Here is a 15,539-nt window from a genome sequence, read left to right on the forward strand (position 1 = left end):
CCCTCCCTCTCCAGGCTACCCAGACCGCTTTCACCCTATTACACCGGGGGCCCCGGGAGGCGAGGAGGGTGAGAGTTGCCCAGAGCCCGGCCCCCGCCCCGGGACAGCATGCACAAGCCCTGCCCCTGCTTCCTCTCCACCTGCCTGGGCTGACCGCGCTCCGCAGCGGCTCTGGTTCCCTGACGCCGCGGCTCGGGCTCCCTGACGCCGCGGCTCGAGGGCGGGGCGTCTCGAGGCCCCGCCCCTATGACGTCAGCCTAGCGGGCGTGGCCTGGCAGGCGGTCGGAGGCTTCAGTCTCAGTCCCGCAGAGCGGCGACTGGAGGCAAGCATCCCGGCTCTGGCTTCTGCTCCCGCTCCGGAGGATGCGGCTCGACCAGGATGCTGCCGCGCCTGATAGTGCAGCTTGCGGCCCTCCTCAACCTGCTCCTCGGCTTTCGCGCGCACGGTAAGGATCGGGGTCTAGCCCTGACCTCTCCGCGCCCGCCCCGCTCCCTCTCCTACCGGTCGTCACTCCTACATTAAAGTTCTGAGTCCCACGGAGAATCACATCTGGTTGGCCCTCTACGGAGAGGGGCACCCATTATCTCCCCACTCCCCGAATCTCCCTCATTCTGGCAAGCCTGGGTCTCAGGCTCACCCGTTGTGGACGTGGAAGAGACTGAGATTGACTAGGGGAGGGGGAAGTATGGATAGAGAAGTTAAATGACCCCCCCACCAAGTCACCGTCCACCCGCCTCCCTGTGAGTCATAAATTTACCCCTGGCTTTTTTGTTGTTCTAGTTCAAATGAAGAGACTGCTGGTCCCTCGGGGGAATTACTTTGATCTCAGTCTGACTCTACCTTCCCTTAGCTCTCCGATTAATCTATTTCTGCCCCGTGCCATGTCACCCTATCTCAGCACTTTTCCCCCACTATTACCTGTCACCCCCATCGGATCATCCCTTCTCCTTCTTTAGCCCCCAGTGCTCTCCCACTGCCACCTGCCTCCCTCCTCCCTACTGCTACTCCTTAGCTCTCCTAACCCAGCCAGAAATCCTGGAAAGTTTCTGCAATTGAAAAGAATAAATCCTGAAGGGAGAAAATGAAAGGGCCGGAGCCGGAGGGACCAGGAGCGGAGGCAGGGAGAGCAGGGACTGAAACTGCTTCTACATGACGCCAGAATACGAAGTAAAACATGCAGTCACCATTCACATGATAGAGAGCTGAGCTGGGGATGTGCAGCCCAGACACCACAATGACCCACTGTGTTCTTCACTTTCCGTAACTGTTTTGAAGTCGAGACACAGACTTGAGGATCAAAGACAGTATAAGAAAGAAAGCAAGGGACCGGGACAGATGTGCTTTCTAAGTGAGGATGACAGTCAGAAAAAAGAAGCATTATTAAAGAGATGATGAGAAGTTGGAGAACAAGGGAAGCCTGGGAGTCGCTGTCAGATGGAGAGATATTAAGGGATCGAGGAGGAGAGAAGAGGAGCTGAATGTGGGTATTGGCCTTGACGTACTTCATTGCATTCGATCGGCAAGACTCTTAAAGTAGGTGTATTTATCACATTCTTACAAATGAGAGAACAAGTTCAGGGAGGTTAAATGATTTGTCTGAGTCACACTAGCAAGTGCTAGTTTGAGGCTCTTGAAGTTAGTTTCCCATGGTAAGAGGTGCAGCTGGCTGTGAGGGGAACACAGGAGGTGGAGAGAGGCACTGGTACTTAGTATATATCACCTTGGAGCCAAGGATGCCAGCTCTTTGTGGAAACGTCCTCAGCCCAGTCTAAACCCAGGGCTGCCTGTCCTACTCAGCCTAAGGCTGCAGTAAAGCCCTCCTAGAAGTGGGGAGATGGGACAAGCACTCAGCTTGGGGTTCTGTGAAGAAAAACAGGTAGATGCCAACTAGCAGGATATCTGTGTACCCAAAGAACTGCAGAGAGGGGGGCCTTGGGCTAGAGCCAGGGCTGGGACCAGGGTGGGGACCAGGTGTGGGGATGGAGAGCAGGCCTTGGGATGGGGCTGGAGAAGGGACAGGGATTGGGCAGAGCCAGGGACCGGCTCATCAGAGAGCTCATTGTGGGCACATCTTAGCCCTCAGCCCCTGCTTGCTTGCCTGGGATGCATCACACCCACCTTGGCTCTTTTCAACCAGCACTTCTGCTTCTGATCACCTACAGCGCAGGACAGTGATTTAAGGACACTATACTAGCTCTGGGATCAGACACATCTGGATTCAAAGGCCCACTCTACCGCTTACTACCCCATTGACCTTGGGCAAGTCACTTAACCTCTCTGAACCTTCATTTCTTCTCTGGTAAAATTGGGGTAATAAATGCCTACCTTGTAGGATTACTGTGATAATTAAATGAGACAATATATGTAAAGTACTTAGCTGAGTGCTCAGCTCAAGGTAAAGCGCTCAGTAAATGGGAGCTGTTAGAATGCCTGCCACCATCACCACCATCATCTCCTCCCTGGTGGGGAGGTGGAGGGGACCTCTGCTAGCTCTGGTACTGACACTGTTCTCCCTGCGGACAGAACTGCCCAGACCTTCATCTGCATGGTTTGAAGCAGAATTTTTCTACCACGTCCTCCACTGGACTCCCATCCCGAATCAGTCTGAAAGTACCTACTATGAAGTGGAGCTCCTGCGGTAAGCAAAAGAGAGGATGGAGAAAGGAGGGAGGTGAGTGAGGGAGCGGGTGAGTCCATCCCCTTCTACCCACCCTGGCATGGGAAGATATCTGCCTTGTTACTGAAGTGACACCAGGAAGGACCCTGGCACATATCCATCAGTTGACAAGTACTGATCAAGTCTCATATGGGTGTAGGGTGCTGGAAGCTCGGGGGGAGAAAGCCAAGGTATTGCCTTTATCCTCAAGATTTTTCCATGTTATTGGAAAAACAGGAAAAGCATCCATAAGCCAGTTGGAGAACAAGGAAGGCCTAAGGACTACAGATGTAGTTGGGAGAAAGGCGGAATTGGGCTGTGTTGCAGGGAGTGGCAAGTCTTCCTGGATAAGTTGGCGTTTGAGCTACTCGTATTCCAATCTAAGGGTCTTCTAGAGCACAGAGAAATTGGTACAGAGTCCCAGAACCAAGGGAGATCCCCTTGCAACTAGATGCCTCGGACTAAAGGGAATACCCTGAGGGCTATACCGTCATGAGAGCTCTCCCCTGGCCTCTTGCTTCCCTCCTAAAGGAGTTAGGTTTGAGCACAAGTTCCTCTCCCAATGCCTACCCCGCTATCTCCCCAGGTATGGAGTAGAGCCCATCTACTGGAACCCCATCCGCAGCTGTAGCCAGACCTTGGTGCTGTCCTGTGATCTCACCATGCAGACCCTGGACCTGTATCATAGCAATGGTTACCGAGCCAGAGTCCGGGCAGTGGACGGAGGCCAGCACTCAAACTGGACCTCTCCCAACACCCGCTTCTCTGTGGATGAAGGTGCTTTTCCTCCCCAGGACCTAGAACATGGCTTTCAGGGTCCTTTCCGGCAGGAAGCTCTAGTCTAGAACTTTTCTTTCCATTCCCATAGCTCGCCTCATCTGCCTGGCTTCCTGGCTGGGGATTTAGTTGCCCAAACAAGCCTGAGTCAGGACTTTGGAGAAGGTTTAGATGAAAATAGCCAAGTTATTCAAGATTTAAAAGGGAACTGGAGTTGTTTATCCTACAGAAGAGAAGTCTGGGGGTGAGTTGGGGCAGCTGAGTCACGAGGGTCAGGTTGGCGTACTTGTAGGGTTCTGGGAGGGGAAGCAAATCCATAAGCACTCAGCATAGGGCAGCAAGCTGGAGGCAGAATTTCGATCAGGTCCTCCTCCCTTTAAGAATGAATTCCTCGGGGTCAGGGTGTGAGGCTTTGAAGCAGGGAGGTGCTATTGAAGCAAAGTTGGGAGTTTCTCTCTGCAGAGAGAAGAGAAAAGAATAAGCCCCAAATGTGATGGGATTCTTTCCTTCTGCAGATTGGGACTGACTGTGCTCTATGTGTGTGGCAAGGCTGCTCTGCAGAATTCAGAATGATGCTCTTGGAGGTCATTGTCTCCCAAATGCCTGCCCACAGGCTGGTACTCCACTGGCTGCAGAAACATCACTGAAGAGTGTGTTTAAAAGAGCCATTTCCTGGGCTTCCCTGGTGGCGCAGCGGTTGAGAGTCCGCCTGCTGATGCAGGGGACACGGGTTCATGCCCCGGTGTGGGAAGATCCCACATGCTGCAGAGTGGCTGTGCTCCGCAGCGGGAGAGGCCACAACAGTGAGAGGCCCACATACCGCAAAAAAATAAAAAATAACAAAAATAGACCTTTCCAGAGCCCAGCTTCCAAAATTCAGATTCACTGTGTCTTGAGTGGGTCTGGGCATCTGCGTTTTTAACATGCTCCCCAGGATATCCTTATGTTCTGCCAGGTTGAGAAACCTGTAGCCCAGGTTTTAGGGTGGGTAAAGCTTGACCCTGGAGGCCAGGTATGGATGGGGTGCCCAGGCCCTCCCCAGCCTGCAGGCCTCATGGTTTTGTCTCCCGACTCAGTGACTCTGACAGTTGCCGGCGTGAAGCTAGAGATGCACGATGGCATCATCTTTGGGGTGATCCAGCTCCCCAGGCCCAAGATGGCCCCTGCAGGCGACACATATGAAAGCATCTTCCACAACTTCCGGGAGTATGAGATTGAGGTTCGCAAGGTACCAGGACAATATAAGGTATGGGATTCCCCAAGGCCAGGCTTCCCTGTCACCTGGGCCGGAAGTGACTTCTGTACCCCTGGGGAAGTTTTCCAGCAGAGTCGAGAGAGCTTGTGGGGCAAGTGGGGGGAGCCAAGATGGCCTGAGCCCTCAAACCTGTGCTTCTGCCAGGTGGCAGGGAAGACAGTGCCCGCTAGGTGTCAGGCAGCGCAGGAGATGTTATAACTATTGCTTCCAACCCCCTTGCAGGTGGGGATTTTATTCCATGTTATAGATGGCAAAATGAAGCTCTCAGAGGCTATGAAAATGCCCAAGCACACTCCCATAAATGGGGGATCTGGAATCTGCAAAATCCATCCTCTTTCCTTTCAACCACAGTTGATTCTAGCCTCTTCTGGGATGGTCCTCAGTATCTATAAAATACTTCCTTTTTGCGTCTTTTTTTTTTTTTAACATCTTTATTGGAGTATAATTGCTTTACAATGTTGTGTTAGTTTCTGCTGTATAACAAAGTGAATCAGCTATACGTATACATATATCCCCATATCCCCTCCCTCTTGCGTCTCCCTCCCACCCTCCAGTGTATGTCTTCTTTGGAAATGTCTGCTTAGGTCTTCTGCCCATTTCTGGATTGGGTTGTTTGTTTTTTGATATTGAGCTGCGTGAGCTGCTTGTATATTTTGGAGATTAATCCTTTGTCAGTTGCTTCATTTGCAAATATTTTCTCCCATTCTGAGGGTTGTCTTTTCGCCTTGTTTATGGGTTCCTTTGCTCATTTTCGTTTTTAATACAAACTAAATCATGGTAATCACAGAGATCTTGGGCTGCCTCGATAATGCAGGGTTTTTTATCTTAGAAAAAGACCACTAAAGGGGGTTGGCCTTCAGTGCTTTAGAGCATCTCTAAAGGCCCCTTCGGCTCTCAGCTTGCATGTGGCATGGAACAAGGATATCGTGTTTACTGCTCTGATTGTTTTCGTTTCAGTCCCATGACAAGATAAAACATGAAAACTTTAACCTCCCAGTCCCGAGAGGGGTGGGAGAGTTCTGTGTCAGGGTGAAACCATCTGTCAGCTCCCGAGTGAACAAGGAGGTCTGGTCCAAGGAGGAGTGCATCGTGCTCACCCCACAGTGTGAGTTGGTCAGGGCTGCTGTCTGGGCAGAAGGGAGGCAGGAAGGGCCTCTCACGTCTGAAAAGCATTCCACTGAGGGCTGCCGATGTGGGGCACTGTGCTAGGTGCCCCCCAACTGCGACACAGCTCTCCATCCTCACACAGCTCTATGAAAGAGCTCCTATTGTCCCCATTTTAGAGATGCAGAAACTGAGGCTCAGTACCTATAAGCAACTTCCAGGGTGTGGCCACAAAGCCAGGTCTCCCAGTTCTGCGGGTGCTCCCACTGGAGCCCAGCTGCACTCCCAGGAGCCCTTCTGCAGCTCTCCTCAGCCAGCTGTGGTGGTTCCTGTTTGTTACATTCCTCTGCTGTCTTTTCTTAGAGCTGGGGGCACCAAGGGCTTCTCCGACCTTCCCCTCCTCCCCCTCAGAGGAAAGCAGAACTGAGCTGACTCCCCCCCGCCACAGCTGCAAAAGTCAGCAAATACTGTGCCAGGCTCTCAGCCCAGTGCTGGAAAGGGGAGGGAGGGAAGGGAATATGGCACGTGAAGGCTGTGGTTCTGCCCACAAGGATCTTACAGTCTGGCTGGGAAGACAGGGTGTGCCCAGAGCAGGCTGTAACTAGCTACTCAGGACAACATATGTCAAGTGCCCAGCGAATCATGCCAACTGTCAGTGCGCCGGGAGTGCCCGGTCCAGTGTGGGCAGCGTCCAGCAATGACCGGAGGGACTCCTTACTTTTCTGCAGTACATTTCAGTTTATGGCAGACACGCACAAACTCATTGTCATTTCACTCACTCTGCCTTACTGAAGCAGAGGAAGGCACCATCCGTGTGCCAGGCGGCCTTAAGAGCTTTTCAACATCCACTCACTGATATAGAAGTAGTTTCGTATACAGGTCTAGGTTCAAATCTCAGCGTCGTCACTTATGACATATATGACCTTCGGCAACTTGCTTAACCCCTCTGGGTCTCAGGATGCGAACCTATAAAAATAGGGACGATAATAGTATCCACCTCCTAAGGTGGTTATAAGAATCAGGTGACATTGTACAGTAGTCCCCCCGCTTATCTGAAGGGCATACGTTCCAACACCCCCAGTGGATACCTTGAAAGCATGTATATATACTATGTTTTTTCTCTATACATACATACGTATGACAAAGTTTAGTTTATAAATTAAACAAAAATTTAAGAGAATGCCCAAATTGACAGCATCACTACTCTTGCACTTTGGGGCCATTATTGAGTAAAATAAGGGTTACTTGAACAAAAGCACGGGATACCACAACAGTCCATCTGATAACTGAGGCAGCCACTAAGTGACTCACGGGTGGGATCTGCTGGACAGAGGGATGATTCATGTCCCGGGCCAGACAGAGTGGAGCAGTGTGGGATTTCATCATGCTACTCAGAACGGCACACAATTTAACTGATGCATTGTTTATTTCTGGAAATCTTCCACTTAATGTTTTTGGACCACAGTTGAACACAGGTAACTGAAACCACGAAAAGCAAAACCACAGATAAGGGGGGACTATTATAAAGGGCTTGGTTCGTGGCAAGTGCTGTGTGCTTCACAACCATCTATGAGGTAGGCACTATTATTTTGCCCATTTTGTGGATGGTAAAACTAAGGCTCAGACAGGCTAACTAACTTGTCCACAGCCTCACAGCTAGTAAGTGGTAGAGCTGGGATTTGAACCCAGGTCTGGCTGCTCCCAAAGCCTCCCTTCTTACCTGCTGTACCATCCTGCCCCACCACTATGTATGCCTTCATGTGAGTTTTGTGCAGAGAGCTGGAGGCCATGTGTCTAGTGAGGGAATCCTTCAGGGCAGAGGTTGGAGGGCCAGGCAGGGACTCCCAAGAATCCTGGCATGGCCTCCAGAGTTGTGGCCTAGAGGTAACCTGGGGGGGATGTGGGGGGGGTCACTCGGCCCCTCACCGAGAGGCTCCTGAGAGGGGCCATGGGATCCTCGGGGACTGCCCCTCCATATCCCATGGCACCAGGCTATAAACCCATCTCTCTGGGCCCACAGATTTCACCGTGACCAACCTCAGCATCTTCTTCACCTTTGTGCTGCTGCTCTGTGGAGCCCTGGCCTTCTTCCTGGCCCTCCAGCTGTATGTGCAGCGCCGGGGGAAGCTGCCCACCGTCCTGGTGAGTCTCACGGGGAGGCCACTGCCCCATCCTTCCCGGCCCCACCAGGACTCCGGGAGGCAGGGAGAACCCTCCCAGGCAGGCCGTGTACCCTCAGCCCTGACATGGGGGCGGAGGGAAGGCTTGAATGCCAAGCCCAGCACGGAGAATGTTGCCTTATAGTGGCCCAGATAAGACACAGTAATCCCAACCCGCCATGCGCCATTTTGTTACTATTTGCCAATAACTGGCCACAAACCAGCCCCTGTGCATTAGTACCTTGGAGTCAGGTAGTTATAGCCTCACTTTACAACTGAGGAAACTGAGGCATAGAGAGATTGTTACATGCAGAGGGTCCCACAGCCAGGAAGAGTCAGGGCCGGAGCCCAGCCTTTCCCATCCCTAGAGGCTGGCGATGGGTGCTCTGGAACAGGCAGACAAAGGGCTGCTGTCAGTGTGGGAGAGAGCAGAGCGGAGAGGTGATGCTGAGAGGCGAGCATCTCCGGACCTTCCAACAGCCTATCCTCTTGCTACACAGTGCTGACAAACACCGCATTTGTAGTCAGCCGGCCTCCAAAGTTCAGCTTGCCACATTGAGCAGCATTTCCAGACCACAGCCCGTCTCTGGCCTGGGATTCAGACTGGACCAAAGGTGGTCCCCACAGCTGACATTACTGTGATGGTCGAGGGCTCAGCTGTAAGGGTGGGCTCCTTCAGGGAGACCAGGGCCCAGGGAAGCTCACAGCTGGAAGGGGACCCTCCACAAGGATCCCAGGATCTCTAGGAAAAATAAGGAGAGAGACAGAGGCCCTCTGAAATTATTTTGAGTAAGAACTCTGGGATGGGGATGGAGGGGAGAGAAGAGGGGTGGGGCTGCCTGGTGAGTGCACCAAGGAACCTGCCCTCAGGGATGGGTAACTAGACAGCAGAGTGGTAGGAAAGGACCACTGGATGGGAGAGTCTTAGTTGGACTTGGGAAAAGGCATCTAGAAAGAGAGAGGTAGCTACTGAGTTACAGTTACCAAGCAAATGCAACGTGCAAAATGTTGTACGGAAGCAGCTGAGTAATGTGGCCACTGGTCCCAAGGGGCTTGATTACGTCTGGTGGGGCAGCCAACGAATCAACTATTAAGTTTAATGCAAACCAGTGAAATGGACATAGATGCAAAAATGCCAAAGGAGATGACAAGCAACCTCTGTTTTTTTTGTTCTTTCTGAACATTTGGATCACAGAATTGACTTGTCCTCATGAGTTTTTTCGTCCTCAAGATAAGTACAGCCCAGTTTCCTTCCTCTAACGATCACAGCCATTACTAACTTTATAAATAACTGAGAGAGCACAAAGCACCTTCACATGCACTTGCTTACTCTCGTTCATTAGCTGCTTTGATCTGATCTTCAATGATTATCAAAGTAAAGCATTGTTAAACAAGTGGGGATTACAAATCAGGACAGTTGAGTACCAATTCCAGATTTATTTGTTCTTTGCTGCTGTGTGACACTGGGCAAGTCATTTAACTTCTCTGAGGTTCAGTTTTCTCCTCTAGGAAATAGAGATAATAATACTTCTTTAGAGAATTATTAGAGAGTAAAACTCAATTCACCAAGTGTTTATTGAGTGCTTTCTCTGTACCAGGCACTGTTCTAAGTATTTTACATGCATGAACCACAACTTGAGAAGGCAGTACTGTCATTACTTCCATTTTGCATAGGAGGAACTAAAGCACAGAGAGGATAAATGATTTGGCCAAGGTGACACAGCTGATAAGAGGCAGACCTGGGATTTGAACCCGTGAAGTCTGGCTCCAGAATACACATCCTTAGTCACCAAGCCACACGATATCAATAGGGATCCAACCAATAAGAGTTGCATTAGAGTCATCACGTACAAAAGGAACAAGGGCAGATGTGCAACAGTGAGTCAGTAAGTCAGTCAACAAACCTTTGGAGTGCCTACTATGTGCCAGCTCAGTTCAAGCTCTGGGAACAGAGTGGCCCATAAGAACAGACGACTCCTGCCCTCAAGGAGTTTCTGTTCTGTTGGGGTTGGGGACTCTGTGTGTGTGTGTGTGTGTGTGTGTGTGTGTGTGTGTGTGTGTGCATGTGGGGGCACAGAAAACAAAAAAATAACTCCAGGAACTAAGTGCTAGGAAAAAATAAACTGGGTTAATGGGAAGAGAATGTCTGGAGCACTGCTTTAGCAAGGGTGATTGGGAAAGTCTCTCTGAGGAGATGACATCTGAATTGAGACCTGAACGATAAGGAGGATACAGCCATACAAAGTGCTAGGAGAAGAGTATTCCAACCAGGAGTAGCCTGTGCAAAGGCCCTGAGACAGCACTGTCCAGAGCAAAAGGAACACCAGTGCGGCTGGGGCACAAGAGCAAGGGGGAGAGAGGTTAAGTGACTTCCCTGGGCCTCTGGGCAATTAATGGGGAGCGAGGCCCCCTCAGCTGCTAGCTCTGTTTGTTTCACTGCCCCACGCTGCAGCGAGGCTGTGTTTATGTGAGTCACTCAGGGAGTGAAGAAATTAACTCGGTGTCTCACATCCAGCGTTATAAGAGCTGAAATGAATAACATGGGACAGGATAGGACAGGACAATACAATAGATCACAGTGCACAGGTAGTAACGATAAGTATTATTTTGTGAAATTGGTTTCAATCATATATGAGTTATATATTTATGGGCTATTTATATACAGGTTATTGTGTAACGTATTTCTTACTTGGGGTCATAGTGAAAAAAAGTCTGAAACACATTTCTAGATCTCAGCGGGTCCAGCCTGCTTTCGGGTTTGAAAAGCACTGCTGATGGAGCCTCCTGAGAATGTTCACCTTTCCCTGCAGCCTCCCATTCTGCCTGTCATTCTGTCTGAACTCCGAGAATACAGGCTTCTTAGGTACCTGGCCTGAGTCAAACTGAGAATTGCATGAGGAGGAAAACTCAATTCTGAACCAAAACCGAAAGGACAAGTGGCAGTGTACTCCAGGCTCTGCAGGACCCCTCTGTTGGAGCAGTACCTCCTGAACCCCTGGCCTCCCCTGGCCACACTGGGCGGGTTCCTGCGGGTGACCCTCCCACCCCTCACTCTACCCTCTCCTCCCCAGGTCTTCAAGAAGCCCAGTCCCTTCAGCCTCATCAGCCAGCTTTCCTGCCCAGAGACCCAAGACACCATTCATCCCCTCGATGAGCAGGCCTTCCCCAAGGTGTCCCCAGAGCTGAGGAACTCGGAGCTGCACGGCAGCACGGACAGTGGCTTCAGCAGTGCCAAGCCATCCCTGCAGACTGACGAGCCCCAGTTCCACCTCCCTGCCCCCCACCCCCAGGCTGGGGGTACTTTGGGAAAGGGGGCGCCCCGGTTGCCAGAGGACAGCTGCAGTAGCGGCGGCAGCAAAAGTACAGACAGTGGGATCTGCTTGCAGGAGCCCAGCCTGAGTCCTGGCACGGAGCCCAGCTGGGAGCCGCAGGCGGGGAGCGACAGCCAGGACCAGCTTGACAGTGGCATTGGCCTGGTCCAGAACCCTGAGGGGCGGCCTGAGGATGTTCAGGGTGGCTCAGCTTTGGGCCATGTGAGTCCCCTGGGACCGGAGGTGGCTGCGGGAGAAGACCCAGCTGCAGGGGCCTTCCAGGGCTACCTGAAGCAGACCCGGTGCCCGGAGGAGAGGGCAGCCGAGGCAGGCGGCCTGGAAGAAGAGTCCTCCTCAACAGATGGCCTTGGCCCCAAATTCAGGACATGTGTGGATGCTGAGGCGGACTGGCCTCTACCAGCCCTGGCCAAGGGCTATTTGAAACAGGACCCCCCAGAAATGACTCTCACTCCCTCAGGGGCCCCAGCTGGACAGTGGAACCCACCAACTGAGGATTGGTCACTCCTGGGCTTGACCCGCTGTGGTGACCTTGGAGCATCTGACTGGAGCTTTGCCCACGACCTTGCCCCTCTGGACTGTGTGGCAGCCCCAGGCGGTCTCCTGGGCAGCTTTGACTCAGACCTGGTCGCCCTGCCACTGATCTCCAGCCTGCACTCAAGTGAGTGACTCAGGCCAGAGGGCTGCTTTTGGTTTCCGCTGCACCCTGCCTGGACCCAGAGGGGCCCCAGGGGATGAAAGTGAAGAACGAGGCCAGTCTGGGCACTTTTCTGCAAGCGTAGTGAGGCCAGCGCCAGGCCTGGTAAGAGTCCAGGGCAGGAGGACACTAAACTAGCACAGGGTACATATGTGGCATTGGCCTCCTCCGCAGACGGGGCCCTGCAGACTCTGGCGGAACTGAGAAGGGCAGGGCAGAGATCTCCACCTCCCTGGGACGCTTCCCATATTGTAAAAGACTGCTTGCTCAGGGGAATCATGGGGCCTTTTGGAGTTGTGGTGAGGCCACCAGGCTGAAGTCAGCTCAGAGAGCCAGGCCGCCCTGCTGAGGCCAGCCATGTGTCAGGGCCTCCAGCAGGATAGAGGGCTGAGAGGATGGAAGCTTCAGGGCCTCGCTGCAGGGGCCATTTCTAGGAGGTAAAAGAGGGAGCAGGGGTCAAAGGGAGCTGAGATGCAGAAGGGGGCTTCTGGCTCAGAATCCAGTGCTCTGGGGATGGCTTGTGTCCATCTGCAGACAGCACCCTCTTTCAAGCAAATAGAGCAGCATCCCCCTGGGGCACTTGGAGTGGCCAAGCCATGCACTACCCTCACCCTGCTGCCCACACCATCTTGCTGACGGTACCAGCGAAACCATGGGTGTTTGTACTGGTCAAAACTCAGGCCTTCAGGTGGCCTCTAGGCTTGGACGCCACCTTATCTGCCCAAGAGGGTCAGGGTTAGGACCTGCACTGTGTTTGCTGCTGACATCCAGCTATAGGACAGGACACTGGAGTAGGGTCTCCGTTCAATGATCAGCTGTGCGACCTTGGGCCAGCCACTTCTCGGAGGGCCTCAGTTATCCCATCTGTGACGTAAAGAATCTCTAGGGGACCCTTCTAGATGGATGGATGATAGCCAAGCTGGCTTCTGGGGTAACATCTCCCACCCCAACTGACCCTGGGTGGGGAGGAAGCCATGCCTTCACAGAGCTGGCTTCTTTCCCATGCCGCAGGCTAACTGATGTAGCAAGAGTGCATGGCATTGTGCTGAGAGAACAACCAGACCCTGGGCCCAGAGAGGGGGCAGGTGTGGGCCCTGCTTCCCCACAGTCAGTTTAGAATCTGTCTGCAAAGCCAGTTTACCATCCGTGGGCAGGGAACCTGGGAGGGGTGATAGGCCTGGGGCGTGCCCACCGCCCAAGTCATCCTCGGCCCTGTGTTCTCCGTGGCATTCTGGGAATAGACATCAGGCCCAGGGAATCCAGCCAGAGCCTCTTCCACTCTGCCAGGAAGCTCGTAGGCGCCAGTCCGATAATAACTCCCTCTAGAAACAGGCTTGAAGGAGGGGTTTCTCAGCGTTTCCTTGGAAGGTTTATTTATTTATTTTCTTCATTTATTTATTGAAAAGGCAGCAAGATACAGGGAAAGAGTTCTGGGTATTTTGATAGCCTAGGAGTTCTCATTCCGATTTCACTGTTTCTAGACGTGTGACCTTGAGAAAGCCACTTTTCCTCATCTGTGAAACCAGAAAACGTTGTCTGACTTGTTTCATTCATAAGGGTGTGAGGTTCCACTGAGGACGAGGATGTGAATGTGCCTTGAACACAGGCTCTGTAAATGAGTGACGTGTTCTTTCTTCCAATAAATTGTCAGAACCACAGGAATCTTGGGAAACCAATCAGATTTCTGATGACACAGTGGCTGGTAGAGGCATCAAGTTGTTGACGATCGAGAATGATAATGAGTAGATGTGCGATGTCACTTTAAGCTACCAAGACTGAGGACTTAGGCTCAAATCAGGTCCAAGTCGTCATGTTAACGTTTATTTTCTGTGACCTTGGGCAAGTTTCTTACTAAGTTCCAGTTTCTTCATCTATAAAATAGGAATAATCATTCCTCATGGGGATGTCAGGAGGTTTAAATGAGATCACACATGAAGAGTTACATTTAAAGCTGTATAGGGAAATGGACAGTTTTTCTTGGAAACAGGTGAAAATGAAAGAGATCATGAAAAATGTATGTTATGTAACGAAATTGCTGAAAGAGTACGTGAGGAAAGATAATGAATGCAACGTAAGGTATAGAGCATGTAATGTAATGAGAGGTAATGAAAATGAGTGTAAGTGAAAGAGATGCAGAGGGTTCTTCAAGAAGACTGAAAAGGAAACAGTGGGACAGAAAACACTATCTTTTGGATGTGAATTCTGACAACTTGAAAGGAGACCCGACAGCCCCTCCCTTCCAGGCAGACAGCAGACCAGGCATTCCTGGAGCCCCGCCGGCTGCTCCCCGCAACGTGGAAGTGTGTCCCAGCAGTGTTTCTCGTAAGTGCAGAAGCCATCTGCATTCAATTCTAAAAGCAGCCTCCCCCTTCCACAAAAAGCCACGTGTGGGTTTCAGGCTCTCCCCGAGCTCAGCCCAGCCGGTGGAGCAGACCCAGGGCTTGGGGCCTGAGTTTGGGGTACACTTTGCTCTTTGTCGCAGCCTGGATCCTCCAGGAGGTGGTCGGGGACACCACATCTCTGTTCCCCTGTGTCATCTCTGATGATGCCTCTCCCCTTTTACTCTGAGAAAATAACCAGTTCTGGGGAAGCATTGATCCTGTCATCTTCAGAGAACTTGACTAATCTTATACCGTTTGGGACCTGCTCAGACTTTTGCCCCGAAGGCCTCCTTGTCAAATTGGTGTATGGGGTTGGTCACTTCCTCCTGGAAATGAGTGTTGGAGATGGCGTCTGCCCAAGGGAAAGGCCTCTGGGGCAGGTTGGATGAAGCCTGGCTGAGACATGAATAGGAAGTTTCAGAGAGTAAGAGGAATCCCTCTCAAGGAACTGAGGCCAGTTTGGATGGAAGAGAGGAAGCATGGAGTAGTTCAAAAGAGAGAGTGGAGTCCAAGCACGTGAGCTCTTGCAGCAGGCTTCCCTTATGTGGAAGGAGTAGGAGTTTGTGCCGGGTCTCCTCCTCTTTTGAGCTGCTTTCTGACCACCCAGCACGGCCAGGGCCATGGGATAAACTGAGAGAGTTCTTCCAAACAGCAGTGAGACACTGCCAGGCTTCTTGGGAATTTGGAATGAAGTCTCCAAGAGATGGCCCCGTTTGTCCCTACACTGAGAAACCTCCTTCGAGGGCTTTTCTAAGCTGAAGGATGGGTGATTCTGCATTTCTATGAGCTAATGGAACTTCCTCTTAGTAAGGAGATGGGAAGTGGGCATTCTACTGAACTCTGTTTTCCCGAGTTTGTAAATAGCTATAGTCAAAGAGTCTGCCTCGTCTTTCCCCAAAGATCTCTATCCCTCCCCACCCCACTCCCAATGCACACACGGTCACAGGACACACACCACCCCTGAGACGGTCCCACCCACTGCACTGAATGGAGCCCACAGGGCAGTGCAGGTCGCTGAGTCCCGCCCACAAATGGCAAAGAAGGGGGTCTTGCTGTGCCCACCTGGGACAGCACACTGGTAACCACGTGAGGTAGTTCTAGCAGTTACGGCTGATTTTATCAAACCCCAGTCTAGAGGACACTAGGTACTAGAAGGCATGACTCATCTATTTCCTGTAGT

At 51.9% G+C, this 15,539-nt stretch overlaps 1 protein-coding gene across 4 annotated transcripts; it reads left to right on the plus strand.

The window, feature by feature from the left end:
• Positions 1-291: 291 nt before the first annotated feature.
• Positions 292-13,640, plus strand: IL10RA (interleukin 10 receptor subunit alpha). 4 transcript variants are annotated; one of them, XM_024751655.1, is made up of 7 exons: positions 292-446; positions 2,525-2,639; positions 3,244-3,434; positions 4,511-4,680; positions 5,647-5,794; positions 7,814-7,935; positions 11,024-13,640. In XM_024751655.1, exons 1-7 carry the CDS (start codon positions 380-382, stop codon positions 11,948-11,950), a joined length of 1,740 nt encoding a protein of 579 aa, XP_024607423.1. In that variant the 5' UTR covers positions 292-379; the 3' UTR covers positions 11,951-13,640. The 4 variants fall into 4 exon arrangements, with proteins under 4 accessions (XP_024607423.1, XP_024607422.1, XP_024607424.1 ...); XM_024751654.1 differs by lacking the exon at positions 292-446 and having other exon boundaries at positions 1,998-2,639; XM_024751656.1 differs by lacking the exons at positions 292-446; positions 2,525-2,639 and adding an exon at positions 3,950-4,084 and having other exon boundaries at positions 3,297-3,434.
• The last annotated feature ends 1,899 nt before the right edge of the window (positions 13,641-15,539 follow it).

This window comes from Neophocaena asiaeorientalis, unplaced genomic scaffold, assembly GCF_003031525.2.
Source record: "Neophocaena asiaeorientalis asiaeorientalis breed wild unplaced genomic scaffold, Neophocaena_asiaeorientalis_V1.1 scaffold479, whole genome shotgun sequence".
Lineage (NCBI taxonomy): Eukaryota > Metazoa > Chordata > Mammalia > Artiodactyla > Phocoenidae > Neophocaena > Neophocaena asiaeorientalis.